Here is a 27,496-nt window from a genome sequence, read left to right on the forward strand (position 1 = left end):
ATTCACCACAACCCTTTGGGTTTGTCCATCCAGCCAGTAATTCAGCTTCCTTTTTTTTTTTTTTTGTTTTCTCCACAGGATGCACTGCAAAATTTCAGACAAAACAGTGTTTCATTATAGTCTGTTGTTGAAACTTCTGTGATGCACCTTGCAGTTCTGAGGAGGCAATGTTTCCATAGTAATACCCAATTAGGAAGCACAGGTGTTTGGAGGAATTTGGGCCAAAGTTTCCAAAGTGGCTTGGGTGGAAGCAGCAATAAATAGAAGGAAATGTCTGGGGACTGCAGAATTGGTGATTTAGAAATATTTTGTTTCATGAAGGCTCCCTGATTTTATAAACTTTGTTCCAATTAATGGGAAAACAAAAAAATAAAAAGACAAAAAACCCCAACCCACCAGAACTTCCTAGAAGTAAAAAATTCTGTTCCTTTTCCTCATTCTGTCATCCTTTTCACTACAATGATGAAGAATCACAGAATTCTATAGATCGTAATAAAACAATGAAACTGCTAATGGGGTTGATGAGCAGCTTATGGCAAACCAGCCTATTTTCTGCTTGACAGTGTACCTTGCCTTAAAATGGGGGAACATAACAGTGCAATATACTTCCTTAATTTTTTTCATGCAGCAGGGGTTTTTCATAAGCAATCTACGTGCTTTGGATGTAGCTGCCATCAGATGAGAATATATAATTTCTTGAAAATACTCAAAGCAACTATTGATATTTTCAATATTTGATACTTTCAATTATTGATACTTTGATAAACTTTCCCCAGGGATGAAAATAAAGATAAGAGGTGTAGAAAAACGTGAACTTTGATGGAACTGGAGAAATTGGCCTGATAGGTCTGTTACTACTAAGAGAGAATCTCAACTGGTGATGCTATACCAGAATTTTAATACATAGCAGATTGATTGCTCTAAGGAGGATCAGGATCTCTGTTTCTGTGTAACTGTGGGGAAGGATAAGGGGAACACAGAAGAAGGGGGGAAAAAAAGTAATCTAATTTGGAGCGGTGACAATCAAGCTTGTATTTTCAGAAGCAGCTTTCTAACTATTGGGGAAGCAATGATTAAGATGAGTCTACAGAGTGAATTTTCTCCAGACTGAAATGTCTCCATGGAAGATTTTTTAGAAGAGCTTAACAAAATATCCAGGAGGACAATCTAAACATATGTTTTCCTGCTGAAACACAAGAGGTTGGGCTAGGCTATTTTCTGGATCCCAACATTTTAAAAAATGTGTACTGTGCTTCCCATTCCATGTATAGAGTGTATTAGCACTTATAGTCCAATTTGATTGAATTTTAAAATAGAAGCAACTTTATTTTCTGAGCATCTGTTCTGGAGCTTGGCTCCTTTTCATTGCAAAGAACTACTGGAAGTTGTTTCTTTAGGATTTTCCAAGGTGCAGAACATCTTTGCATCCACAGGAGTACAAAACAATTGCATAAAGATAATTTATCAGCTTACAGTTTGATGACCAGCCTTGACCTAAAATACATAGCAGCATATGTACTGCCTTTTTGCATTGTGAGTGTATGTCTAGAAGTCTTACAGCTTAATTGAGACACATATGCTGCAAAAAACCACAAAATAATCAGCAAGCATTGAAGAAATTTTGTTTTAAACTAGAGCTCTTTTTTCTGTTCTGTGCTTCAGCTAAACTGATATTACTTACTAATAAAAAAGAGTATTCTATGGTCAGATCAAATAGTAAGGGAAACACATATTTTTGTCAGAAAATCTTGACTCCATTATTGTTCTGAACAAGATCCAGACTTATTCAAGGCTTATAGAAAATCCCAGACTGAAGCTTGCCAATTGCTTGGAATTTTTTACTTTGGGTAATTTTCATTCTCCATTCCACTGTTTTACCTCGAGTATTAAAAGCTGCTTTCCTCAGCAAAAAGAATTGTTGATTTGTTTGTGTGGTTCCCCTTCCGCAGCACTGGTAGTAGTACAAGAACACACAGTGTTACTGAAGGAGTCTGTTGTTTTTTGAAGAATCAGGATTCACAATCTAAAAGATGCAATATAAAAATGTTCCTTTATTATTAACCAGTTTTAAAACCTTCCACCTGAGTGGTGGCTACTAGCCAGAAGAATTTTGTTTTGATTGCACCTAGAAGTCAAAAGAATATAGAGTGCAAAGAAACTGAAATGTCACTGTTAAAACCAACTTTCAGAATTCAGCGCTTGACTGGATCAGATACAATTACTACCTTGACTATGAAAATAATCACCAAGGAAATTATGGCTTTTCATATATTGGAAATTTCATTTAAAACAATTGCAATGAACTAACTAATGTACTTAGTTACTTAGTAATGTAACTTTGGATTGCAAGAGAAAGCCTAGGATGCCAAATATTTGCCTTCTTTTCAGCTGCTGTGCAAAACATTTGCTTTTGCTTAGACTGGCAGCAGCAAGCTGTTAAGGACTTCTGTGAGAATTATTCTGTAATGGATTTACTGATTTGACTAAATCTGATGATTAATACGTTTCCAAATACATCCCACTTCACTTTCAGAAAGCGTTATCTGTTTCATTACAACCTTGCTTTCACTAGAGAACTTATTTAGTGACTAGCAGTTCCTTTTTTGTGTGTGTCCAGACTCCAAATCTGTGGTCAGAGAAGTACATCCTAGAAATATGGTCATACTTTCAAGGGTGCTCTGACTCTGAGCTTCCCTTACTTTCTAAAATGCCTGTTTTTCCATCTTTCCACTCTTCCTTCAGTGTCACCAACCATCAAGAATACAAAGATCTACATTCTGCTTTTACACTTCAGCCTTCCGTCATTTTATTTCACTTTGTCCCTCTGCTTTCTCTGGAACTCTTGTAATAAGCACCATAATGTATTTCATCTAAAGAATCTACCACTTTGAAGGACTCTATATGAAAATAAATTACTTTGCAATTAAAAATGGGTGTATGGGAAGTGTCTCCCTTACTGATTCACTGTCAGAGAGAGAAGACAGTCGCCTTTTTCCTTTCTGCAGCCCACTTATCTCAGAAGACTGGCTGGTTACAGTTGCTCGTCTGGAGGAGGGATAACTGCTGAAAGACCGTGAGTCTTTAGGAGAAACTCTCAGCAGGGATCCAAGGCAAGGAACGTATGTTGCAATGGCTGTTCTAATGGATGAGAGGTAGAACCAGTCAGATTTTTTCTGTTAGCACAAAAATTCAGTCATCATAAACAATGCATTTATTCAGAGAGATGAACTAATGCTGCATGGACTGGAAAATTACTGGGTACAAAGAGAGTTTTCCAGATATCCAATATCTCATATACAATCACCCTGCGAGATCACTTATTCACAGTGTTCTGCAGAACTCAAATTTATTGCTTGGCAGGGATAAGGGCATTAAAATATAACTCTTTGAACTGAAGGGAGCTATTAAAATGATGTTTTATCTGCTTTCAGCTTAATCTGGGCAAAAATAAAATTCTGTCCCTTTAAACTGAACCTCACAGAAGTACCACAGAATGAATTATTTTAATCTTCCCCTAAGCAGCTATTGTAGCTTCCTCTTACACATCTGTTTGCTGGCTATCTGTAGAGTTGTACAAAATGTGCAGTTATATTACAGTATTTCTTTCCTTGTATGCAGCATAAGGAAACTCTTTTGCCTCGCTTTCCTCTTCCTCCCAGCCTTCCCCACTTAGATGATCATGCCCACCTCTACTCTGTCCAGTTCCCCAGTAGGTCTTTGTAAGGGGTGAAACAACAGCATATATATAGCTTTGCTGCTGTCTGTCAGATCTCACAGCCTGTGTCTGAACTTGATATGGTAATGACCCTAAATGTTACAACTCAGAAGAAATACTATCTGAAATATGAAAGCTTCAAGAAGGGTGGGGAGGATGCACAAAATAGGGAAGAGGTGGATTGACTTACTGAATTGCATCTCTCACTGGCCTGGTTAATTTAACAAACTGCTATTTGCAACACTGACAAATGTCTGCATCTCTTGTGAAGATAGTTAAAAAATTTATGGTGCTTTCCTTTGAGATGGGAAGGTCTCTGTCTTTTATGATGTAATCTGTAAGTACAGATCAGTATCCATAAACATCTCTAACTCCTATCTGCATAGTAATTTGTTCCAAGTACAAATTCCACTGACATGTATATGGCATTGAGAAGTTTTCTTGGGGATGGCGAGGCTGTCTTGCAGACGTTAAATGAGCAGGTGAAGCAGAGTTCAGGTACTAGTCCTGAACATGACCAAGTTACTGTCTGATTTTCTTTGCTATAGTAAACATAGCTTATAAGAGTGAACTTACCTGTATTTGGGGTGAGTGATGGCATAAATGATGGGGTTATGGATGACAGATGCTTTGGCAATCACAGCTGGTATGGAGTTCATGAAGGGTGTTAGGACCTGCGAATACCTAGAGAAATGCAAATGCATTATATATTTATTACTGAGTTCTATGTAGTCTATGCAGTTAAAAACACTGACAAGACAATGCTTTATTAGTGCTCCAGAGAGACTAAAAGGGGGAGTTCTGTACCCAAACAGTGAGAGACCAAATTTTACATCCTTTACCTGTAAAGATCAACACCAGCCTAATTGCATTTCTGAGAAACATGATTTTCTTGGGGCTTCTTCTGCAGCACTTCACTGCTATGACTCAGGATGGTGGTTGCTAGCGTGTTGTTTACCCTAGAGACAAAGTCAGCCTTCAATATGTGAATGTGCATTCATCAGAGTATCTATCTGTTCCAAACTCAGCAGATACACTTGCTGAGTAATATGTCACAAAATAGATGTGCAAATGAGGCATTATAGGGAAGGATAACTAATAAATCTATTTTCCTATTCAAGCTTCATCAAACTATTTTTTGCCTGATCTGAACTAAACAGTGAAGGGAAAATATTTTCAGGTGTCATGTGTTATGCTCATGTGTTACTGACCATGCATATATGTGGGTGACGTGACTTTAAAGGGCAAAAGAATTATGATTTATGTCTATCTGCCATGCTGCTATCAGCCAGTTAATTTTTGAAGATAGCTTGAAGTAGCCCATAAGGTCTTGGTCAGAAGAAAGTCAATAGAACAGCTCAGACCAAAATAACAATAACATTTCATAGGCAGTTTCTACCAGGCAGATTCTCCATAGACCTAATAGAGGCTATGAAGACCTCTTCCTGCATTGGTAGAAAGAGTTCTAAGTGAAATGGCCCAGTAAGTCAGTCTTTCCTCCCAAGGATAACATCCTTTCTTTATCACTGCTCTTCTTCCTGAGAAGACAGTCTAAGCTCCATCTTTCAATTAGTCTTGTATTCCTGTAATATTATGGGAGAAAACATTTTCCTCTCAATCCTCTCTCAGAAGAAGGTCTCATATGAGTGCTGCACACAAAGAACAAAGAAGATTGTGTAAGTAGGTGGCAGCTCATCTTCCCGATGAAGAAGTTTTTCATCATACTATGGGAATATTTATGCTCTGTGATAAGGTGGAAATGGTTTGCCAATGATAATACAGGAATCATTTTGTCAGCCGCCTGAATGTTGAGATGCCATTTCACCTCTAATTTAAGGCTTTTCTCTGAAAAGAGACAATTTTTAACATGGTTTCTCCTGATCATACTTTTAAAGCATTGGTTAGAGGTGTAATTCTTCACAGATTCTGGAGAACACACAACAGTATGACCTTGCTGGAATGGAGTTTTTGATGCTGAGATGAGAGAGATAGTGCTTTGGTAAGACTGATGGAGAGTTCAGCTAACAGAAACCAACAGTGACAAAGGCTTTTGTTTAAGCTAACCATTCCCAGAAAATACAACCTGTAGACCAACAATATTAGCGAGCCTGGCTGTGACCTCGTTCAGTATTCCCCATCCAAAATATTTTCTAAAGGAATTAAGGTTCTTCCTTCATTTGTGTGTGTTGTTACTCTGTCAGATGAGTTGTCTTTAGTCCAAGACTATAGCCACAGACTCCATGTCTGCCTCCCATATGTGGCATGCAGTGAGTTTATCTGAGTTTGTTGTAATAAAAGTCCACAGAAGGCCTCCAGGCTTGGTCTATTAATCTCTGAAAAATCCCAGAAGGATTGCCTAAAAGGCATAGTTTAGAAATGGAAAAAAAAGCTGAATGAAGCTGTGTTGGTCACCAGATGTCTTTGTGAGCAAAATTTGCAAATGCTCATTTGTCACATACCGTAGAGTTATAAAATCGTACATGTGTTCAGATTTTTGTCAGTGTGAGACACGGGCTAGAAGTCAAGTTCAGCAGGCACTTGATCATCCTAAGATAGGTGCTGAGTCATACGGGACAGCCTGACAGTTCTACATAGCTAAAATGGTTAGCTTAAAGCATCTCCTAATTTTTGTTTTGAGGTATCTTAGAGCAAGTAGTGCTGCAGCGTAGGTGTGCTGCATTTCTTCGTCTTCTTGCTCTTCCTCTGTCTCTAGCTGGTCATATATCTCCAGTGGTGGGTGCCCAGCACCTAAGTCGCCCTGTGATGGGAAATGGGACACTGGGACACATCCTAAGGATTCACGTTTCTGAGTGAGGAGTGTGTTTACCTTCATGGAGGAAATGTTTGCTGCTGCTTGGAATTGCCCCTCTGGATACAAAGGGAGAGAATCTTCTTCTCCTAGCATTTTTTCTTCTTCAGTGTAAAATTTTAGAAATGCTATGTTTAGGAAGCTGCCTTCCTAAGCTATGTTTGAGAAGACGCCCTGCAGTGGCCTCTTCCATAAGTGTGTAACAAAAATCACCCCTGCCTCCCAAAATGCTCCGTCATAAGTAAATTTATCCTGTTTGTCAATTTCAGGAAAGCCTACTTTTTATTTCTGTCTTGAAAAATACAAATAGAAGTGTTTTGTACTGTCATAGGAGTCTTCTACTTGAGCATTTGCAGCTGACAAGGCTTTCTAAAGCAGATAGTCACACCCATTTTACAAAGGCTAAACTGAAGCACAGGCAAATTCACATGTTAACATGGGAGAAATATCTACATAGAGCCAAGGCATCCGGACTCCCAATCTGTTACTTACTCCTGGATTGTATCCGCTATAGTCTGGTGTCAAGCTATGTACAGATACTGTATTAATAGTATCATGCTTTTGTTGAAATTACTGTATAAAATGCTGACAATTAAATAGATTAAGAACATGCTTAGATGATTTATATGTACAATCCAGCATCAAAAAGCTCCCCAATGCAAGTATGTACTGATTTTGAACTTGCTTATACATGTAAAGAATTTCAGCAGCTTGATGTAACACAAGAAAATGTATAGACTTTTATAAGTAAAAGAAGTGGAGAAAGAAAAGAGAATCAGCCCCTGGGTGGATCTTTGGGGCCCCTTATTTAGCATTTTGGTGCTAAATAAAGTTCAGATAGTTCAAATATCCTAGCATAGAGAATCTGCATTCAGAAATCATCAGCACAGTAATGCCAGTAATAACCTTGCTGTTTTCTTTTTCTTCTTCTTTTTCTTTTTCTTTTTTTTCTAACTTTTTTTTAAAGTCAAACTAAGAAAAAATCACAGTCAGCATGTGCCTCATTTGTTAAATGTCACTCCTTAATATGTGAATGTTTTGGATGCAATTCAGGCATTAAATTTGACAAGTAGCTTTGACTTTCATCTGTCTTTTACAATTTCACACCTTTTGCTTTCACTGAAAATTCCTTTGCTGATACATTCATAATTACCCAGCAAAAGCTACCAGAGCAACAACAGAGTATGGTGACCAGGAAATGACATAAAGCAAGATGACAATCAGTGCAATTTTGGCCATCTTCCACTCATTTTTCATCCTCTGATACTGTTTCTGGAACTCTTTATTTCCATGTTTGCATCCAAATGTCTGAACAGACCTAGGGGAAATAAGCATAGAACAGCAAAAAAAGGAGGTAGGGAATTGAAGAAATAGCTTCATAAAATGGGGCAACAATTACTCTTATGCTAGTTTATGCTAAAAGTCATGCATTTTTAGTGTGTGTTAATGTATGTATGTGACCGGTCCTTCACAATTCAATGCACTTTTGTTGCACTAAGCAATGGTAAAATTCACGTCTGCTTCGGTGAAGAAAACAGTCCTGTGCCAGAAGAATTTTGACATAGATCAGGTATTGAAGCCAATTGAACAATGCTATATTAAATATAGTTAGAGAAGTTGTTGCTTCCCTAGGCCCAATTTTTCTACCTGTCCTGATTTCAGCTGGGATAGAGTTAATTATCTTCCTAGTAACTGGTACAGTGTGTTTTGGATGTAGTGTGAGAATAATGTTGATAACACACTGATGTTTTAGCTGTTGATAAGTAGCGCTTATCCTAAGTTAAGGATTGTTCAGTTTCCCATGCTGTGCCAGCGAGGAGGTGTACAAGAAGCTGGGAGGGAGCATGGCCAGGACAGCTGACCCGAACTAGCCAAAGGGATATTCCGTACCATAGAACGTCATGCTCAGTATATAAACTGAGGGGAGCTGGCTGGGAGGGGCAAATCGCTGCTCGGGTGTTGGTCAGCGGGTGGTGAGCAATTCCATTGTGCATCACTTGTCTTTTCTTGGGTCTAATTTCTCTCTTTTTGTTATATTCCTTTTAATTACAGTTATTATAATCATTATTATATTTGTATTATTATTGTTATTTTTATATTTTATTTCTTTTAAATTTTAGTTATTAAACTGTTCTTATCTCAACCCATGATTTTTACTATTTTTTTTCCCTAATTCTCCTCCCCATCCCACTGGGAGGGGGGAGGAGTGAGCAAGTGGCTCACTCTCACTCTGTACTTCTGAGCTGTGTGATTAGATATGCTGATATCTACAGGACAGATACCTAGAGATTGCAAATGTAGTGGCAGACATTGGCCTTTCCATTTACAACAATAGTTTTTGTTTCAGAGACCTGTGATTAAATGTTTTGCCTCTTTTTCACCCTTTTTCAAACACGGAATTTGTAGTTCAATTCTATCTATTTTTCTATGGAATAGTTTTTGATACACTGTTATTAGCTGTCTCTGATGTCCCTTTAGTATTTCTTTTGGATGGTTAATTTCTGTAGTCCTTTCTCATCCTTCAGATTTCTATTGCTGCTACCCATACCCTTTGCCACATCATTAGACAATATACTGAACAGCTCTGGCTTAAATTCAGGAATGGTCCTTCTAAGGATCATACTTCTTACCGTGTTGACTATTGACAGAATTCTTGTTTGGTTCCCCGTCTCAGTCGTGCATACAAATTAAAAGTGAAAAAATTCCCTATTTTCTTCTGTTTGTTTTAAGAAAATAAGCAGTCACTTAAACAGAAAGGTAAAAACTTAAGACTGTTGGCTACTTACTTGTTGGCCTTCTTGATAGCCTCAAATATAAAGACATAGCTGTATATGATAACAATCAAAGGAATGAAGAAGACGAAGCAGAAAAGCAGCATTGTGTAGGCGCGGACTGATGGTGTAAAAGTCATGTAGTCCCAGGAACAAGAAGTCAGCAGGCCCTCGGGAACATAAGCACCTAGAAGGAAAGACGGGAGAAGGCATAAGCCATGAAGTGATTCTTATTCTGAGTGCAGAAGTTAGAGAAAGATACTCAGAATAACATGGGATTTAGTCCTATTCTCTTAAAGGGAAAAAGAGTTTAAAAGGATATATTATTCTTCACTTAAAGCACCTCTTTTCATTTTCTTTTACTCTCTTGCCCTATTGTATTTATGTTTAGCAGTCTAAGGCTTCAGATCAGAAAACTGAATAATTTTGTTTCAGTTCTTGAATATTGTTTAAAGCTCAGCATAGTCAAAGGGTATCTCTCCAAATACTTCAGTGGGTCTTGGATCAGACCTGTATTGTTTTTAAATGTCTCCATTTCTTGTCAAATTGCTTTTTTCCCAAGGAGTGAAATGAAACTGATTGCTATAGCTACCACTTTTTTAAGCTTGTGCAGGTAAGGGAAATTTACTGTGCAAAGGAGAAAGATTTATTGTGCAGATCAAATTAATTTTGTTGTGAAGTTAAGTTGAGTACAAGTAAAAAAAAATAGTACATACATAATATTCTGCCTGAAATAAAATATAATCTCCTTAAAGGAACTGTGTCAAACTGTTAAGTAAAGAAATTGTCTACAGCAATGTCTTTTTACCTTTGCATTTTAATTTTCACTGTTTACAGTGATATTTTCTGTTGAACTCTTAAAAATATTGCACCAGATGTGCTCAGATGCATCTATTTACCATATAAGAGTTAGTACTGTGGGTACTATTAGAATCTAATTACAAGATAACAACAGCCTTCAAGGAATTATTCCACCTTTTCCAGTTAAGAATCTAGAATCTAAGACTATATTGTCATTTTGTTGTTCTAACAGCTTCTCATTCAACTAAAGGCTGCTTCTCCCAGTATTGCAGTTTGCCTGCTTAAACATGCTTCATGTTTATGGAGGACCAGAATGACAGTAACAAGACAATAACAAAAATCTGCTGAAATTCTACTCAGTAAGTGAGTTGGTTGCAGCATCCTTTGGGAAAATCAAACATTGCTATGTTCTCACCTCAGCTGAGCTGACATTCTGGAATTAGGGAGCACAGTAATGGGCTGGGGTTTTGAATGATGATTTCATTCTAACTTACTGACTGAAACTGGTGACTCATAGGAAACTAATGGTAGTGAGGCGGATTCAAATGAGGAAGAATAACAGAAACTCCTTTTGTTACAAGTTGCAAGGATCAAGATGCTGTATGCGTGTTCCAGTTTCCAGGTGTAAAATTCACATTTACAAAAGCAAATTAGTTAGTTATTACTAAATGCCATTGTTATTGGAAGCCTTAGTGAAGATACTGATGGCTGAATGGAGAATGTGACTAACACCTAGTACAACTTGCCCATCTAGAACACAGTCAAGACTTACTGAAGATGTACTTGCACAAAATACTCAGACTGTATTCCTCTTTTATGTGAATAAAGAAATTTAGATTGACACTACTATCTTACACAGCACCTTTGGGGAGGAAAAAAGTAATCAGAAAAACCACAAATACATTTATTTCACTTTTATATTGTTGAATTTGGTTCAACAGAAGTAGGTATGGGGTAATAGGCAGGTGCATCCTTCATATTTTGGCCTTGATTTTATCTACTGTTATTTATTCAGTAAGTAACAACTTTAAGGAAAAGTGGCAGTGTCATATAATGTACTGTAATACACACTGGGTTTTTTTTCTTTTGATTAGAGATCTTCAGTTTCAATACGTATTTTATCAGTTTTCTTCAAATTAATTTATTCAAGCCTAATATGCAACCCATCAGCTCAACCCTCTTCTATACCTGTAAGCGGTCTTTAATCCAGTGCTATGAGGGAAAAAAACTTTTATTCTCTTTCACTTACTCCATCCAAAGAAGGGCGGGAGGCTCCAAGCCAAAGAGTACAGCCAGACTCCTACCAGGATTATTAGGGCCTTCTTCTTAGACGTCACTCCAACAGAAGCCAGAGGTTTTGTGATGACAAAATATCTGTCCAAGGCAATCACCATCAAAGTGATCATAGACGTAATGCCAAACAGAGCTCCACAGAAGGCATACAGCTCACAGCCTTTCAATGAAGATGACAGAAGTAGCAGTGAAATTAATCTATCCATGCTAATTAATTTCTGGGAGAGTTCAAGTCTGTGTTTCTTGTGAACTAATGTCTTCTGGAATTTGTAAAGCAATGGAACTTCAGTTTTCCTGCAGTTGTAATGCTATTTCAAAGCTGCTGTCTATCTTGCTAATTACATTATCCATGGAGATACACTTCAAAGATTTTGTTTGCTTGAATTGCTGGAGACAGTGATACTTAGTGTATTTTCGCTCATTGATTTCTGGTGTTTCTAGTGGGATCATTTCAGCAGTCCATTAATATCTTGTTTAACTCCATTTTTAGTGCAGTTCTTGTAGAAACAGCTGTTTTTCTTAACAATGGGCTATAGCTACTCTGCTATCATGGAACCATTTGTAACTCAAGGGCAGTGTAACTGAAGTAAATGTGCAGACTATGAATATATTAATGAGTTATTTTCATTATTCAAACAACCTAATGATTTAAAGCAGGGGTTTGCTTTGTTTGGTTTTTTTTTTTTATTTTAACATGTATGCAGTTGAACATTTCATGGAACTAAAAAAATTGTGCTTTTAGTCATCAGAGACCAAAAAGCAACACTAGTTCTCTGACCTTCCTCTCTGTCAATAGCTGTTCAAGAGGCAAAGACTAGCCTTCCTTTTACTACATTATATAGGACGAATGAAAGCACCTTCATTCCACATTTTCTTACTGCACAGGAAACATTCAGTTAATATTTCTGTTGTGAAAACTCACTTTTGCCAGGCCTTCTCACCTCACTTTGCCAGGTGCAAGTCCCAGAGCAGGTTATTTAGAAGAGCTTTTAAGCCGGTGTGTTGAGGGGTGGTACTTCTTTGTCATAAGACTCTGCCAGTAACTACGTTATGAGATGATAGGGGAAGAATGCTGTCAAAAAGACTAGTCCTGTTCCTTAGGTTGCCAATGTTGCCTTTATATCTATCTCATGTATGTAGTTTTCCTCTCCGTGGTTGGAATGTAATATTGCACACAGACAAAAATGTTCAAAGGAACATTAGTGTCAAATGTTGAGAAATGTTCTCAACATGGCAAGTGTACCCCAGCATAAGGAAATAGTAGATTAACTGCCACTATGGCAAGAACATACTTAGTGATATCTTAGAAAGAATATATACAAACCTTTCTCACCAAAAATCCAGCGTTTGTGGAGGCTGTTGGTGAAAAAAACTGGAGACTGCGTAATGGACATCAGGAAGTCACTAATAGCTAGATTGATGATGAATATGTTGGCTGGAGTCTGAAGGCTCCTGCTCCTACAGAGATCAGAAGGAATGTTGCTAAACACTGCTGCACTGTTAATTATGTTCTTACTCTTTCCTGTAAGCCTTGGCAGCTTCACAAATACCAAGGCACACTACATAGCAAGCTACAGCAGAGTGCTTCTCATTTCCCTCATGAGAGAACATAAGCAATGCTCAGTTTTACACCCTTATAGTCCTGTGCACTTTACAGGGTTGTTTTGATAACCAGCTCAGTGATGGGGATAAATCATATTGTTCTTTCTTTAAATATTCTGACCCACTGCACTGCATGTCCATGATGAACAGGAAATTAAAGTTGATGTACTCTATGGATTTCTGGATCTGCGTCATGTTAAACAGGGGGAAGGGGGTGCTTTTTCCACTTAGGTAAGATCAACAGTGACTTCCAAACACAGGGATTAAACAAACTCACTATGTACCATATCAATCATTTTGGTTTACATCAATTCTTCTCTATGACACTCATTTCACTGACCCAGACACTGACTTTAAAGAGAGCAATAGCCAGCCTTCAGTGTATCCTGCCTGTATATATTATTCATAATATTATAGTGTTTTAAAGGGTATACATAAAAGCTCAACTGAGAGCTCCTCAGTTTGGGGCTCAGTGTAACTTTTTAGCTCCTTTCTCAAATTTTCAGTCTTAGACACAGTTGAAAGATACCAAAATAAATGATGGGTTCTTTGCACTGATCCAGAATCAATCACTGGGACTACTCTCCCCTATCTGTCAGTTTAGGAGCAAGGAGATATTATTAGTAGATGCTTATGAACTGCTTGTATTTGTTCAGTAGTCTGCAAAGTTACTGAACATATTTCTGTTTCAGGCAGCTGGTGATCTTACAGTTTGCCATTACTTGAGACTGCTTTGTAGGCATCTGATGTGTTCTCTGAACTTCTGATGTACTTGTTACTTTGCTATCAGTATCCCTTTCTGTCATCATAACATATTCAAATGAAGACAAGCTGTGTCCTCCAGTGAAACTGCAACTGCCATGACTGGATTTCCTGTATGGGACCAACCAAAGAGCTAAGCTGGCTCATGTACTTCATCCTCACATATCTGGTCTGCGTGCCAACACCTTTTCTGTTCTTAAGGCCATGTCATTCACATCAAAGAGTTGGTGTCTATTCCAAATGTACACGCTGAAACCTACTGTTCAATACACCACAAAAATATAGGCTCGAGACCCAGACTACTTCTGCCCACACTCCAGTGATTTAAGTTAACAGAGACAAATTATCATATATTTGCTATTATTTTGGTTTATTACATTAGTGCCTAAAGACCAATCATGAAGTAGAAGCTCACTGGCCTGGACATTATGCCAATGCTCTGCCCCAGTGTGACAAAACAGAAACAGGATGAGTAAACAGGAATGGTGAAAATAACATGTTATTGTCAGAGATCCAATTTCCTTCAGATATAAAAGTTGGAATGTGGCTTTAGTTAAAAGGAAACAAGCCAAGTGTTAGAAAATGTGAAAATGAGACATGGCCAGTAAGGAACAGAGTGGGGGAAGGAAACTGAGTAGTAAGCAGCAGGAGGAAGGAAACATCTGAAATAGAGAAGATATGTGGGAGACAGGTGCAAAACATCCCATCATTCCACTGCAGACACAGTTCAGCCACTAGAAAAAAATTCACTGGAAGGTTTCTGCTTTGGCTGCTTTTCTGTTGCGTGGCATATCTGGGTGATTCTTTGCAATTTTGCTAACAATTTTGCTATGGCTGTGGTTAATGGGAGGAAGTCAAAGGGAAATGGCAGGTTGCCACTTTTTTTCCTACAGCAATGTCTCTTGGTGCATTTTACTATGTCTGCATAGTAGTCTGATAGTATGCCTGTGCTGCATTTGCAGAGCACAGCCAAGATACTGTTAAAGTTCATAAATTTGAGTGTTTAAAAAAACATCCAAAAGAAGGATACCTGCAGAAAGCATAGATGACCAGGAAATTACCCAGAGTTCCTGTGATCCCCACTATAAGAATGACTACTCCAACTGTATAATGGGCATGATCTGGGACATCCACTGTAGGAAAGGCACCAGGAACATCTTGCACGGTCATCTTCTGTGGAGTAAACAAGAGGTCATAGGTATATTGTCAGACTTTACTGAATAAGCTGACATGTGCTTCTCTAGAAGAGGAAATGGTCAAGAATGCAAAAAGACAGCCAGCAAAAAAAAGTCAGAATAAGCTAATTGCTTTCAAATTACATTTACTGTTGATCATCTTCAGGGGATAAGTATGCCATCAGCAGTGCAAAGGTCAAAGGGCGGTTTATATGTTTACTGTTGATTTAGAATTTTGATGAAGAACAGCAATCTGTTCTCTCCCAAAAGAAAGATAAGTATATCGAGGAGAAAGAGAGAGACAGGCAGGGACCATTTCATTGCATCTGACATCAAGTAATGCAGTACTTAACAACAAGTAAGTTTTCTGTAGTTTTCATTTCAGGAAAGTTTCTGTACCTGTGAAGTATGATTTCTGTTGTCCTCTGATGTCACTGGCTAGACTTCTCTAGCTAAGTAGAAATGATCTTCTATGGATAAACATACATTTATTCCTTGAGTACTATGGCTGTTTCATTTCTCCCACTGAATAACACTGAGTTGCTAGCTGCCCTCAAGACTTGGTTACCAAAAGCCTGGCAGCATTTAACAAGAGTCTTTTGGAAACTAAATTAAGGTTCAGAAAAACTAAACCACAAATCTTTTGTTCCTTATGCCTGGTTTCCATACCAGTGCTGTTTTCACTCTGCACTGTATGAAGGTATTTTGCTCTCTGTGAAGTATGTGATAAAGCACTTGATGAAAGCATTTGTGTCTTAATCAACTAACAACTCATAGCAAAATTCAGTAGCCAAGTCTGAAGACTACAGCATTTTAAATAATAATTTAAAAACATTTTTTAGTTATGTATCGGGAACCACAAACACATTTTAGGCCAAGTGACCCCAGATTAGTAACGAAGCAAACAATAAGGCTGCACGCAGGAAGCAGGATGACCTGGTAGAGATTGAAGAGAAGAGCAGCTGTCCAAACCGTGTCTGTTCTGCTGCCTTTTGATATAAGGTCAGGCAAGGAGACTTAAACTCACCTCTGTGCAACTGCCACTGTCCTAAACATGTCTTGGCATCAGCTCCAACCAGCTAATGGAGTCATGAAAAATACCGAGCCCCGTCCTCATTCATCTGCATGGACAGATCCTGTCTCTTCTTTGTAGCCAGGCTTTTCTCATCAAGGGTGGCACTCTGGAATGGCATGTCATGACCACTGCTTATAGCTCAAGCCTGGCATTCCTCAGCTACTGAGCTACAAGAATCACACCAGCGTTGAGAAAAGCCCAAGAAATGTTTTGAAATGTTTGTAGCCTGCCTACTGTGAATATTGCCAGCTTGGCTGTGGCCTAGGATCCAGGACAAGGGCATTGCCTGCACCAAGGTCTGTGCCTGTACCAAGGAGAAATAGTGCTATGAGACTGGATATGTTCTTTACAATCACAAGTACTGGCAGGTGGTGGTACAGTTCTCATATGCAGTCATTCCTTCCCAGGAAAAGGAAGGTTGCTGGTAGGAAAGGAGGAAAGTGCACGGAGGTAGATATGAAGTTTACCTTCATGCTACAGTTGTGTTAGTAGTTGGCATTCACTGTTAGAGTGCAACTCAGAAATGCCTTTGACAACACCCCAGTTATCAAAGGAAATGGGTATTTTCAGACAACAGAGGCAGACATTACTTCTGAATACATCTGTGACATTGGACTGAAGTTATTAGAGACAGTGTGTATTTAAAACCAATGTGGCAGCAGCAAGAGGTGAACCCCAGGAGTGTCTGGAATTCTGGAAGAGATTGTCTTTGCTTGTGTGCTGAAGATCTGCCTGCAGCAATCCTCAACAACTAGAGCGCGCTCCCTGGGTTTCTACATTAGCAGCAATGAAATGCTGGACAAATACTCTGATCTTAGAGAGGCAAAATGTAGCTCTGGCTGTTATTGTAATTGGAGCAAAATGTTAAGGTTGATACACTAACTGAATGACAGTATCATGGCATTTATTGTTCAGGTTCCCGCAGCAAAGTGTAAGTTGGCGTCACATCATCAACATCAATAGGCATCTTGCCTAAGTAGAAATTGCTGTGCTTAACATGCTGCCAGTAAAATAAGAAAAAAAAATCCCATACTAATAGCAAGTGGAGAGGGAGAGTCTGAGATAAAATTGTTTAAAATAAATGAGATTAGGTGTTCTCTTTGGTTTGGTTTTGTTTGTTTGTTTTTTTCTCCTTAGCCTTGTGGCTAGAACATTTTCTAACTGCTGTTCTACAGAGAGTTAATGATGATTATTAATGGAATGGAGATTTCTGATGTTTTTCCCTGTAGCTATCCATTTAATCAGGACTGGATCAAGGTAACAGAAATGAAGCAACTAAAGGAGCTTGTATTGGCTACAAAGAACAGATTAAAATGGCTTTAATTTGAATTAAATTTGTGGAGGACTAAGGACAAGGAAAAATTTAAAAGATAAATATAAATACACAGAGAAATCACAAGAGAGGAAAGGTTATTTAAGGGACAGTAGAAGACTTTAAAATCACTTATTCAGGAATGAAACAAGTTCAGAGTCAATAAAAATGTCAAGTATGAAAAAAAGGAATAATATTTATACTGGAGCAGGGGTAGGACATAAATAATACTAAATATATGGTTAAAAAAAAAAGCTCTGTGGCAAAGAGGACTAAATTCACATTTTATTGTGGACTTCCTGTAGGCCTGGGATTTTTATCACAGGGTCCAACTCTGGCTGTTCTCTAAGAGGAAAAAGTAAATTATTAAAAAAAGTCATTTCACTGCTTTTATTGGAAATACAGATCTGATTCAAAGTTTCTTTGAATCAAAGAAAGGTACCGATTGACCAACAAGGCATTAGATCACGCCTAAGCACTTCAAATTCATCACTAAGTTGCATACATACAGCTTCCTTACTAGAAGTTGAAAACGCATACCTGTATCAAGTTCAGCTCTAGATCTTCTATGGGAATTGTACGTCAAAAGAAAGGACAGGGAGAAAAAGATGGTGCTTGAAGAAATCAGGTCAGCAGGATAATCAAGAAATCAGACAATTCCCAAAGCTTTTCTCTATTCAGTTTTTCCAGCAGATTAGCCTTGTTTAGTCTCTGTCTTCTGTTGTCACCCCACGGTATGAGTACTTGGTTGGCAGGGGAGAACAAAAATCCCACTGTTGCAATCCCCACCGTAGCAGTTGTCCTTTGAGAATACTCTTAACAACTATTTCAATTGCATTGATAATACATAGCATTGTTGCCTTCCATGTTTTTCTGTTCAGCCTTCTTTCTAAAAACACCTCGTAATGAAGATAAGAAAAATGAACAGGCAAAACCAGCACTTCATTATTTCTCTTCCAAGTATACGACAACACAATTTATTTAATGTAACATGGTTCAAAACATCACCAAATGCACAAAAATCTGAACCGGAAGCTAAGCGGTTGGACATTTTCCAGTAGGTAGACAATGGACTACAGCTTTCCTGAGTCAAGTAAAAGATACTTGCACCTGAGACTCTGGACCACTGGGTGCCAGTATACCCACAGACCAACTGTGCTGTGGGTGGCTTAGATCGGTGTTAATTTTGTAGGAAAGAATTCTTTGGGAAGCACCAACTTCCTGACAGTCAGTCAATATAAATATTGCACATTTCTCAAGCAAGCAAACAAAATGGTCATGGAAGCTGTGGAGGACATCAAGGTAGTAACCGTAATGTAACAAAACTTCTTCACTGTAAGTACTGAGGGTCAGTTGGACAATGTATCACCAGCCAAGGACAGCATCTTAGTCAACCTTAAAAGCAGGTTTCATAATATCGTTTGGGTGTATATGAAAACTGGCCTTTTTCTAGAACTGTAAAAGAATTTGTGTTTTTAACCTCTGATAGGCATGTCATTTATTATCTATTATTTATTTACACTATAGTTTTGCAGAATCGGATGATTTTGGTGTGGCAAGGAACTTGGGAAGTGCCACACTGATTCAGACCAGCATTCCTGACAAAACACTAGCTTGCCTTTAGCCATGACTGGGTGTTTCACAGAGCTGCAAAACATGCATAATGAACAGTGATGTGGGAATTTCATTTTCAGTATAGAGGCTTAGCAGTTGGTTTGCACCCTAAAACAGGGTTATTATCCCTTTGAAAAGATAATCTTAGTGGAGGATATTTTTATCCTCCATATATAGGTGTAATCCTTTTCTAAATCCTACTCTGTCATTTGTCTCAATAGAGTCAGTGGCAAGAAGTTATGAAGTTGCTCTACGTTAGTGTATTTCCTTCTAGCAGGTTTAAGTGTGTTCTTGTGGAAACACTCGAATAGAGCGAAACAGCTAGGTTTAATGCAGTCTGCTTTCTTAAAATACTCATTTTTCTTCCTAAAGTAATGGTTGTCTACTGCCTACAACAAAACAGCTAAAGCAGAACTGACTGTTATTAGTTATCATTCAGCAAACTTGACAGAGACTTACAAACTTGAGATGCTTTGGGGGATTTTGGACAAAATGAAATGTTTGATAGGTAAATATGTCTAAATCTTTGCTGTTCTGGCCTTGTCTGTGGAGGCTACAGGACAACATGGAGCCTCGTTATTCTATACTTATGGTGTGCTGCCACAGCTGGTTACAAGGGAGGCAGAATTCTTCCTGGCGGGCCAATCTGAGGAGCCAGCCTGCTTCTTCTGGAAGAGAGCAGTGCACAGTCCCTTCTGCTAAAGCTTGGTGCAAGCAGAAAAGGGGTAAAAATGAATCAGCCACAGAGAACATTAGTGTAGCGTAGAACTTGTATGTCACTGTGAAGTTTGTCAAGACCCTCCGAGACACTGTTCTAAGAGTTAAAAGGATAAAGGAATTCATTTGCAGTTCAGGACAAAACCACGATTCCTAGCTGATTTTCCCATGTTAGAAGGAAGTCTAGATCAGATATAAAACCCAGGAATATTTGATGCCTGCATCGATTCTGTCTTGGGAATCTGTTTATTATACAGATTTTCCTAAAGAGAAGGTTTTCTAAATAGTTATTTCATAACTGATTAAAAAACAAACCCAAACCAACCAAACCAGCTCACCTCTGAATAACTTCTACTAGAAGACATACTGGTTTTGAAAGTCCACCCCCCACCCATACCATGAGAAAAATATTTGTGTATAAGTGAAAAAAGCACAACATGCAAAGAATACAGTTCAAAGGTTATTGGGGGAAAAAAAAATCTGTTTTCAGAGTAAGAAAAAAATCATATCACTTAATTACTGTTCACTTGGAGATGCTGATTACTGAAGTCCTACTAAAGCTAACGTGATGATGGTAGGAGCAAGGCCACGCATGTAAATATTTGTACTGAGTACAAAGTACTTTGTACATGATTTGTACAAATCATGTTTCATATAGCCCACTGCTCACATTCTTCCAATGGCAAGAGTATAAAGCAAGGTTTAGTTTATACTTATAGGGAAAGAAGAAATCCTCATAAGGTCATTTGGGGATTTGAACATATTTCAATGCTAGTTCTGATTAATTGATTTATTTGTGTGACATCATTGTTTCAAAAGCCAGGAACAGAAAAGACTAGGACAAGGACATTTTTCAGCTACTTCTGCCTGGACATGAGATGGATTGTATCTAATTTGGTGTAAAACAAGACAAGGAAAGGGAAATAGGGACCGCTATGTTGTTGCTTTTATGAATTCATCTGGCTTCAAACTGTAGGCATTGGTTTTGCAGAATGTATGTTTTAATGGAATAGAGCCCAGATCCAAAACGTTGCAAGTTTTGGCAGTCCCACATTGACTTTGGCAACGTATCAGGTTTCTTTGTTCTTATTTTCCCTTCAAATACAGGTAACAAAGCCGCTTATTTACCCAGTATGACTTATACAGCCAATGGTAGTGTTAGGTCTTTTACATGACAACAAATCATATAGTTTAGAAAAACTGTCAGAACAGAAATACTGTAATTTCTTAGGGTTTGTAGGTGCAGTGTTTGTACTGCCTACCTACAAGAGGCCTCAAACAACTGATAGTACTTACTTTTCTTCACAGCCGCTTGCTCTGATTTCTGCGCTTGCCTCTATAGGCACTTGCTCTCTGATGACAGGCAGCACAAAGAGGAGTGTAATCCCACCTCAATTATGGTTTCAGCAGGGTGACGCCAACTCCTAAGCTCTCTTTCCAGTAGACAGCAGGGCTTTCTATAGATGGTGTTTGTCCTGTTGAGCAATTTGGATAGCAGATTTCGTATCCTATCTTTCGGATTTAATCTCAACCACAAGCAGCACATATTGCTTTCAGTCCTGAAACTCTTAAACCAATCTTTGTGTCAAATTAAAATGCAAAAGTTTGAAAATACAGTCACTTGACCTGGGGAGAGGAAATGGACAGCTAATTACCTCTTTCAGCAGAGTAAGGACAAAATCCATTTTTAATTTTCTGATGTAAATCACTCTGTCCCCAGAATCCTTTTCCATTTTGCCATGCGCCCTCCACTCTCCCTTCTCCCTCCCTGCTATGTTCTGCTATCCTCTTTCATATGTTATCCATCTAATTTAGTTTGTAAGCACCTTGGCTCAGGACACTTCTCTGTTTATTTTTCTGTAATACACTGCCCACATCCAGGTTTTATTAACAAAATAAATAGACTGCATTTTTACTATGCAAATAATAAAATATTTACTGGCCCTTCATTATAAATTAGGATCAAACTGAAACACCCAATCCAACATCCTATATGCATAAAAGCTTTTGGAGTGTTTGAAACTTGCACATAATTTTTAAGTGTCCACTGTGTTATGTGGGCCATGCCAAAATACCTGATACCACCACATCAAGATTTTAACTTGAATTTCAGATTTTAAAAACTTTAAAAATTAGCTTGGATCATTTTTTTTATTCTTTACTTTTAAACAGACTTTTGTATAAACAGCAGGTGAACAAAACTTTGTAGTCCTAATAGTATACTGAGATACACAACCAGGAGGAGGACTTCTGAACTCCTTTGGTTCGGGCTTGTGGGGTGGGATGGAAAATATATTTAGCGAGCCCAAAGAAATTCCATCCTGAAGTATCATCACAACACATTTTCATCTTCACACTTCTAAGGATATTTTTCTTTCTGTTTAGTATTTAACAACTGAGAAAGAGCTTTGATAGAACTTACCTGGGAAAACATTCTGAACAGCTCTCTTGGGTAACTGCAAATAACAACTCTTTAACATTTACATGAGCGCTTCACTGCACTTACGGACTATTACAGAAAAGACGGGGATTTCCATCTTGAATAATAACAGGAGTGCATTGTGTTTGAACTGCTAAACAGCTGTTTAATGCACAAGAACATGTTGTTTTGATAGTTTGCAACGTGTTTGGTGTACTTTGCCATTAGGCATTCCTCCCTGTCTTCTGCCCATGTAACTCTGCTGAAAAACACTGCTTCTACAGTCCTTTCTGCAGTAAATAAATAGAGGCATAAAAAGAAGATTTTAAAGTTTTAATTATGTTGATCATTATTGCATTACAGTATTAAATGTGTACATGCACCTTAAATGTCCATTTATAGTTCTATAAATGCCAGCTTTGCCAGCAGAACTACTTGCTACAGCTTTTAGTGACAGAAAACACTTACTGTTGGGGCTCTAAGAGGCAGGTCCATCAGTGTGTAGGCATTGGCTTCCGAGTCATTCCATACATTGAAGGACTCCACAGTTTTGGTGCCGTCAGGATCCTCAGAGGGACTAGAGATCCCCCTTTGAATGGGCTGATTATTCAGGTGAACAAAATCTAAGCAAAAACAAAGAAAGAAAAGCTCTCCTCTGAATTTAAGTCAGTCAGCCGATTTACCTTTTTGTGTGTGTATGTAAAGGAGATGATTGTTAGATTCTCTGGAATAATGTGAGATGGAGTGCAGAGTTTCCCCCTAGAGCTTCAGATTGCTTCACTCCATCTTCAGCTTAGCAAAGGGCAGCAGCAGCAGCTTCCATTTAAATACAGGAGACAGCAGGGTCCGCACATGCCCAGTTTGAAACTTGTTCCATCCAGATTCCAGCTTCACTTTAATAACAGTATAAAACTGATGCTCACTTAAAAGTGCTGGTTTTTGCCTTTGACAGATTTATGTCTGAATTTTAATGCTATATCCACATTATCCCTGTATGAAGACAAAGAAGTTAAAAGGTTGACTTCACTATCTGTCTTAAATATTAGACCTTACTGTTCATTTTCACTGTATTGGTGAATTAGTTTTTTATACTCTGCTTTTAAAGAAGATGTATGTGTACAGTTCTGCTGAAATTGTCTGAATTCAAATAGATTCCGATATTTAACAACGTGCTTGTGTGCACTTCTGTCTTGTAGAATTTAGGTCATGGTTATTTGTTGGACCGCTTCTAAAAATAAACAAAAAACAGGGATAAAAGCTACTGACATCATCCTTTTCTGCTCTTCAGTTAAAAAAAAAACAACACCACCACCCCCACCCCCCCCAAAGCACACAAATACCTTAGGCAAAGAACAGCGAATAACCACTTGTTTCAAGAGTTGACTGCTTTCTTTTTCAGTTGTGTTTAGTTAGGCTGTACATGAGCAGATTCTTATTCACAGAAATCTTCCTTTACTTTGCACTGTGCAAAGAGATATGAATTGCTGTATTCCCAGTTGAAGGCCCATTATTGTGGTAAAGTGAAGTTTAATTGCAATAGAGAATTAGGCACAGAGTGTGAAAAAGCTGTTCTAGCAGATACTGCAGCCTGAATATCGCAGAGTTTAGGTCTTCCACCCGCAATCAAAATGACCCTAATGCAAGCTATTAGCTTCATTGCAGTTGGTAATAAAAATGGATGGTGTGAACTATTTCTGGAAAGCCTTTGTGAGAAGGTTGTGATAGTAATGGTGGGAACTGTATTCCCACAGCTCTGTGTAGATTCCCCTTCTCACGTACCTTTCCTTAAATTAGCACTTGCAGTACCTAACCTTAAATTAAGGAAAAAGGGATTGCATTTCTTTGCATGAACAGGAGCTGTGCCTCTATATCAAAGGCACTCACCTATAGTGCTGCAGATTCCGTTTTCTTGATAGCCATTTAAGGAAGGTAGCGTTTACCTTGTGTCACCAGGCCACTGAACATTAACCAGGGGAGACACTTCTTAGACTCTACAGGCTCTCAAACTGTGAGACCTTAAAAATAATTATTAGCAGACCTGTTGTGAAAGGCAGAAAGATTTCATTGAATATCCCTGCCCTGCAGTGTTAGGTAGACACAACCAAGCCAGATTTAAACTAGCCGTGGCAGAACTGAGCTCAGAGGTGGCTAATCACCTGACAATTTTCAACTTTGTCCATGTCTGAGATTCTATGGTCATTTTCAAAGGTGTGCTCTTTCCCTCTTCTCGATGTGTGACATCAGACACATGAGTATCAGGGCAATGGTGGATGTGACATTAACGGTACAAACTTCAAAGACATTGATGTGAACTTCAAATCCATAACTCTATGTTCCTGCATACAGAGTGCTTGCATGCAGCACACTGTAGGTATGAGGCAGCAAACGGTGTTGGACATTGTGAGGGACAGGACCTTTTTGGAAGATAATTTTGCATTTTACTACTAAAAAGGCAGGAAGCATCATTACAGAAAGCCACAATGTGAAACTGGGAAAAGCTCCTACTATCTTCTAATAAAACTTATCAAGAGAGCAGGGAGTACATTTTAATGACTGAAGTGCAGAGAAGGGAGGCAATGAGAGATGTCCCATTTGTGTGAACTTTATTTTCAAAGAAGTTGCGTACAGTTACATCCTGCTCTTATCAAACTAATAAGACATAAAGTTTGAGACATATAATCTTCAAGGACAGGCATAAATACTAGATCAGAGGTCTTCTTTGACTTGGTATTCTAATTTTCTTTGCTCAAATCCTCTTAGTTTTGTTATGTCTTAGTTTTGCGCAATGCCAACACTCAGTCTGTTTACATACACCTTGCACATTAAGTTTGCCTTTTCCCTGGGTCACAGAATACATTTTTCTTCCTACTTATTTCCTCTCATCTTAATAACAAGTCAATGCATTGAAAATATTTCATTTCCAGTTAGCCTGGAAGCATCTAATTTGGGGCATTTTTAGGGGAGCCCATAGTATGTTTGGCAGAGTAATCAAATCATGGAATAAATGTAGTCTTTTTTAAAGTAAATCAGACATAGAAACTATGTGTCTTCTTGCTTCATTAGATTTTGCGTTGTTGTACATGCCTTTCCAGATAGATTAATTTGATTAGTTCAGCAGCTCCTGAGAGTATATTATGAAAGAATATGCAGTATAAAGGAGAGAAAGTTTTCCCAGTGAGAAGTGGATGCTAGTCCAAAGAGGGCTATTGATTTGGTATCCCTTCTTAGCCTCTGGGGCCTGCTTTTATGAACGCTAAGCACTTGCAAGCTAGGTGAAATTGTTTCTGAAAATTGGACCCTAATACTAAGATTCATGTCCGGTGGAACTGTTCTCATATGATTACAGTTGTCTGATCCTGTGTTACAGCCAATAGCCAGAGGCGATTCAGCTGACCTATTTTATATGCGATGCCTCAGCTTCCATGGAAGGAGAGGAGTCATGTCCTAGAACTGCACAAGTTGTGAAGTATGAGGCATCTCATTCTTTGTACCTAGGGCTTGGGAAGTCAGAGGCATATACTAGCAAATCATTCATAAAACTTTTTTCTCTCAGATTTACTTTTGGTTTATATGCAGTATTAAACCAGAGAGAACAATTCAAAGTATTTTACTGGGTGATAATTGTTTTTCTTTATAGGCAAGGCTATTTCACTTAAAGTTATCAGAATGCTAGACTTATGGATCTGGAGGCAAATTTGCTGTGTTTATTGTTTAATTTGCCTTGTTTATGCTCCACCAAAAGCTTACCTCTGTTGCATCCCTGCATGTAGAAATGTTCATGACCTCAGGTACTTTCTAAAGCCATCTGGCTTTTTAGCCACAGTTTTGTGTGTGAAACATGCCAGAAGCCCACCTGGCTTATGGCCCAGGACTGAATTACCCTCCAGTCACTTCTGGAGAAAAGAAAACCTGCCCAGGATTCATCTATCTGAATTCTGTCACACTGAAGTATGGTGAGAACATCCTTCCCAGTTTGAGAGTCCTGACTTTCACCTGCACCTCTTGCTACTGATAATTAACTTATGTTCATGGCTTTTTATAAACTACAGGCAGAAATAGCAGAAAGACCATGGACTCTGGGGCCCTTCCATGAAGCTGAGAAAATTGTCTAACAGGACAAGGGAAAGATAATGCATGGGTAAAATTTAATTAAAGTCCAAATAAGCATAGGAGTTCTTTCACAATGAGTGAAAGGGAACAGTGTCCTCTTCTTTGGCTGGGAGCTCTGTGTGGAATTAGGTTTTAGCTCATCTGCAGGAATAGAGTAGACTGAAAGAACAGGTAATCTGCTAGTTAGAAGATAAACAGACTGCTGTTGGAAAACGCAGGAGAGTTAGAAGACCAGGGGTATGGTCAACTAGGCATTAATGTCCCTGAGGCATATTTACAAAGGCTCACCTGGGCTTCCTTAAATTTTCCAGAAGATCACCCAGGTTTCCAAGGCCAGCATGAGGAAAAAGGAATAGACTACTCAGTAATGGGAAAGGTAAACTCCCACTCTTCTTTGAGTGCAGATACAGTTCTGGGATTTGAGTTACCACAAATGAGGAGTGCACAAAGCAAGGAAGTTGGGTGTTTCTAAGGCTTGCTAATAAGTTGTGTGATTTTTTTTCCCATTATGATGGGGAGAATGATAGTGATAACCCTGTAAAGCATTTTGGGGATAACAATGCTACCCTCAAAATACACTCTGCTTGCCCTCTAGACATGCTAGGTCTTCCTGTAAGTGATGGGATAGAGGGAGGAATTATTGATTTTTCACTTGAGAGCTTATCCATTTTCAGTATCTGCCTTTCAAAAGGCAATACCACACTATAAAAATCTGAGTCCAGCAGCCTTCCTTACACAGTCCCCCTGTACAGAAGTTGTGAGCCCTGGGTATCTGGGGTGGTATTGCTTGTCAGTGGCTGTAACATCTGAAAACATGTTTCTCTCAGAAGCGTTTTCAGAGGCCTACTTTTGTACTAGTACCTGCAACAAACTTATCTGCTTAGATATGCAGGTGAAAACTGGTTGCTCGTTTTGTACAGAAAGCTGGTTTCAACCATCTGTGTTCTTTTTGCCTTTTAGCAGCTAAAATCTGTCAGGTGGGAACTCTCCCACTTCCTAGCTGTTCCCAGACAGCGTACTGCAATTTTGGCACCCCAAATAACAAAGCAGGGAGAAACTTGTGTAATATATATCGTCTTTTTTCTCTATTAATCATAGAAATTAAATATAGTTCTTCATTCCTGGAGTAACTTGGCAAGGCGGCATGGAGGCAAGAACACCCTTTGTAAATAAAATTGTTAAACTGAGTACAAAGTTCTGTATGGCCTTTTATGGGAGCACACTTTTGGGACTCCCAAAAATCAATAGACAAAATAGAAAACAGTAAATCAAATCAACATTGTTTCTGCTCAGCTGTAGAAGTGAATAATTCACCTCATAG

The 27,496-nt window shown here is 38.5% G+C and overlaps 1 protein-coding gene and 1 long non-coding RNA gene across 8 annotated transcripts in view; one reads left to right on the forward strand and one right to left on the reverse strand.

Annotated features, from left to right (window-relative positions):
* Positions 1-23,201, reverse strand: part of OPN4 (opsin 4) — a 29,263-nt gene extending 6,062 nt beyond the window's left edge. For 5 of the 7 annotated variants that reach the window (XR_003925810.1, XM_030031035.1, XM_030031034.1 and 2 more), the window contains exons 1-8: positions 22,534-23,201; positions 14,784-14,926; positions 12,714-12,847; positions 11,346-11,549; positions 9,311-9,482; positions 7,678-7,842; positions 4,292-4,399; positions 2,958-3,138 (exon numbers count right to left, since the gene is read on the reverse strand). Coding sequence is in view for 6 of the 7 variants with exons in the window: in XM_030031035.1 (XP_029886895.1) it covers positions 2,958-3,138; positions 4,292-4,399; positions 7,678-7,842; positions 9,311-9,482; positions 11,346-11,549; positions 12,714-12,847; positions 14,784-14,926; positions 22,534-22,560 (1,134 nt within the window). In the remaining variant the exon portion in view is untranslated. Of the gene's footprint in view, positions 1-957; positions 2,024-2,957; positions 3,139-4,291; positions 4,400-7,677; positions 7,843-9,310; positions 9,483-11,345; positions 11,550-12,713; positions 12,848-14,783; positions 14,927-22,533 lie in introns of those variants that run through there. The other 2 variants (XM_030031038.1, XM_030031036.1) reach the window with 2 other exon arrangements.
* The window catches only part of LOC121233673, an 83,514-nt gene that overhangs the window by 20,558 nt on the left and 35,460 nt on the right, over positions 1-27,496 (forward strand). The window lies entirely within an intron of this gene.

The sequence above is a fragment of the Aquila chrysaetos genome, chromosome 11, assembly GCF_900496995.4.
Source record: "Aquila chrysaetos chrysaetos chromosome 11, bAquChr1.4, whole genome shotgun sequence".
Classification (NCBI taxonomy): Eukaryota; Metazoa; Chordata; class Aves; order Accipitriformes; family Accipitridae; genus Aquila; species Aquila chrysaetos.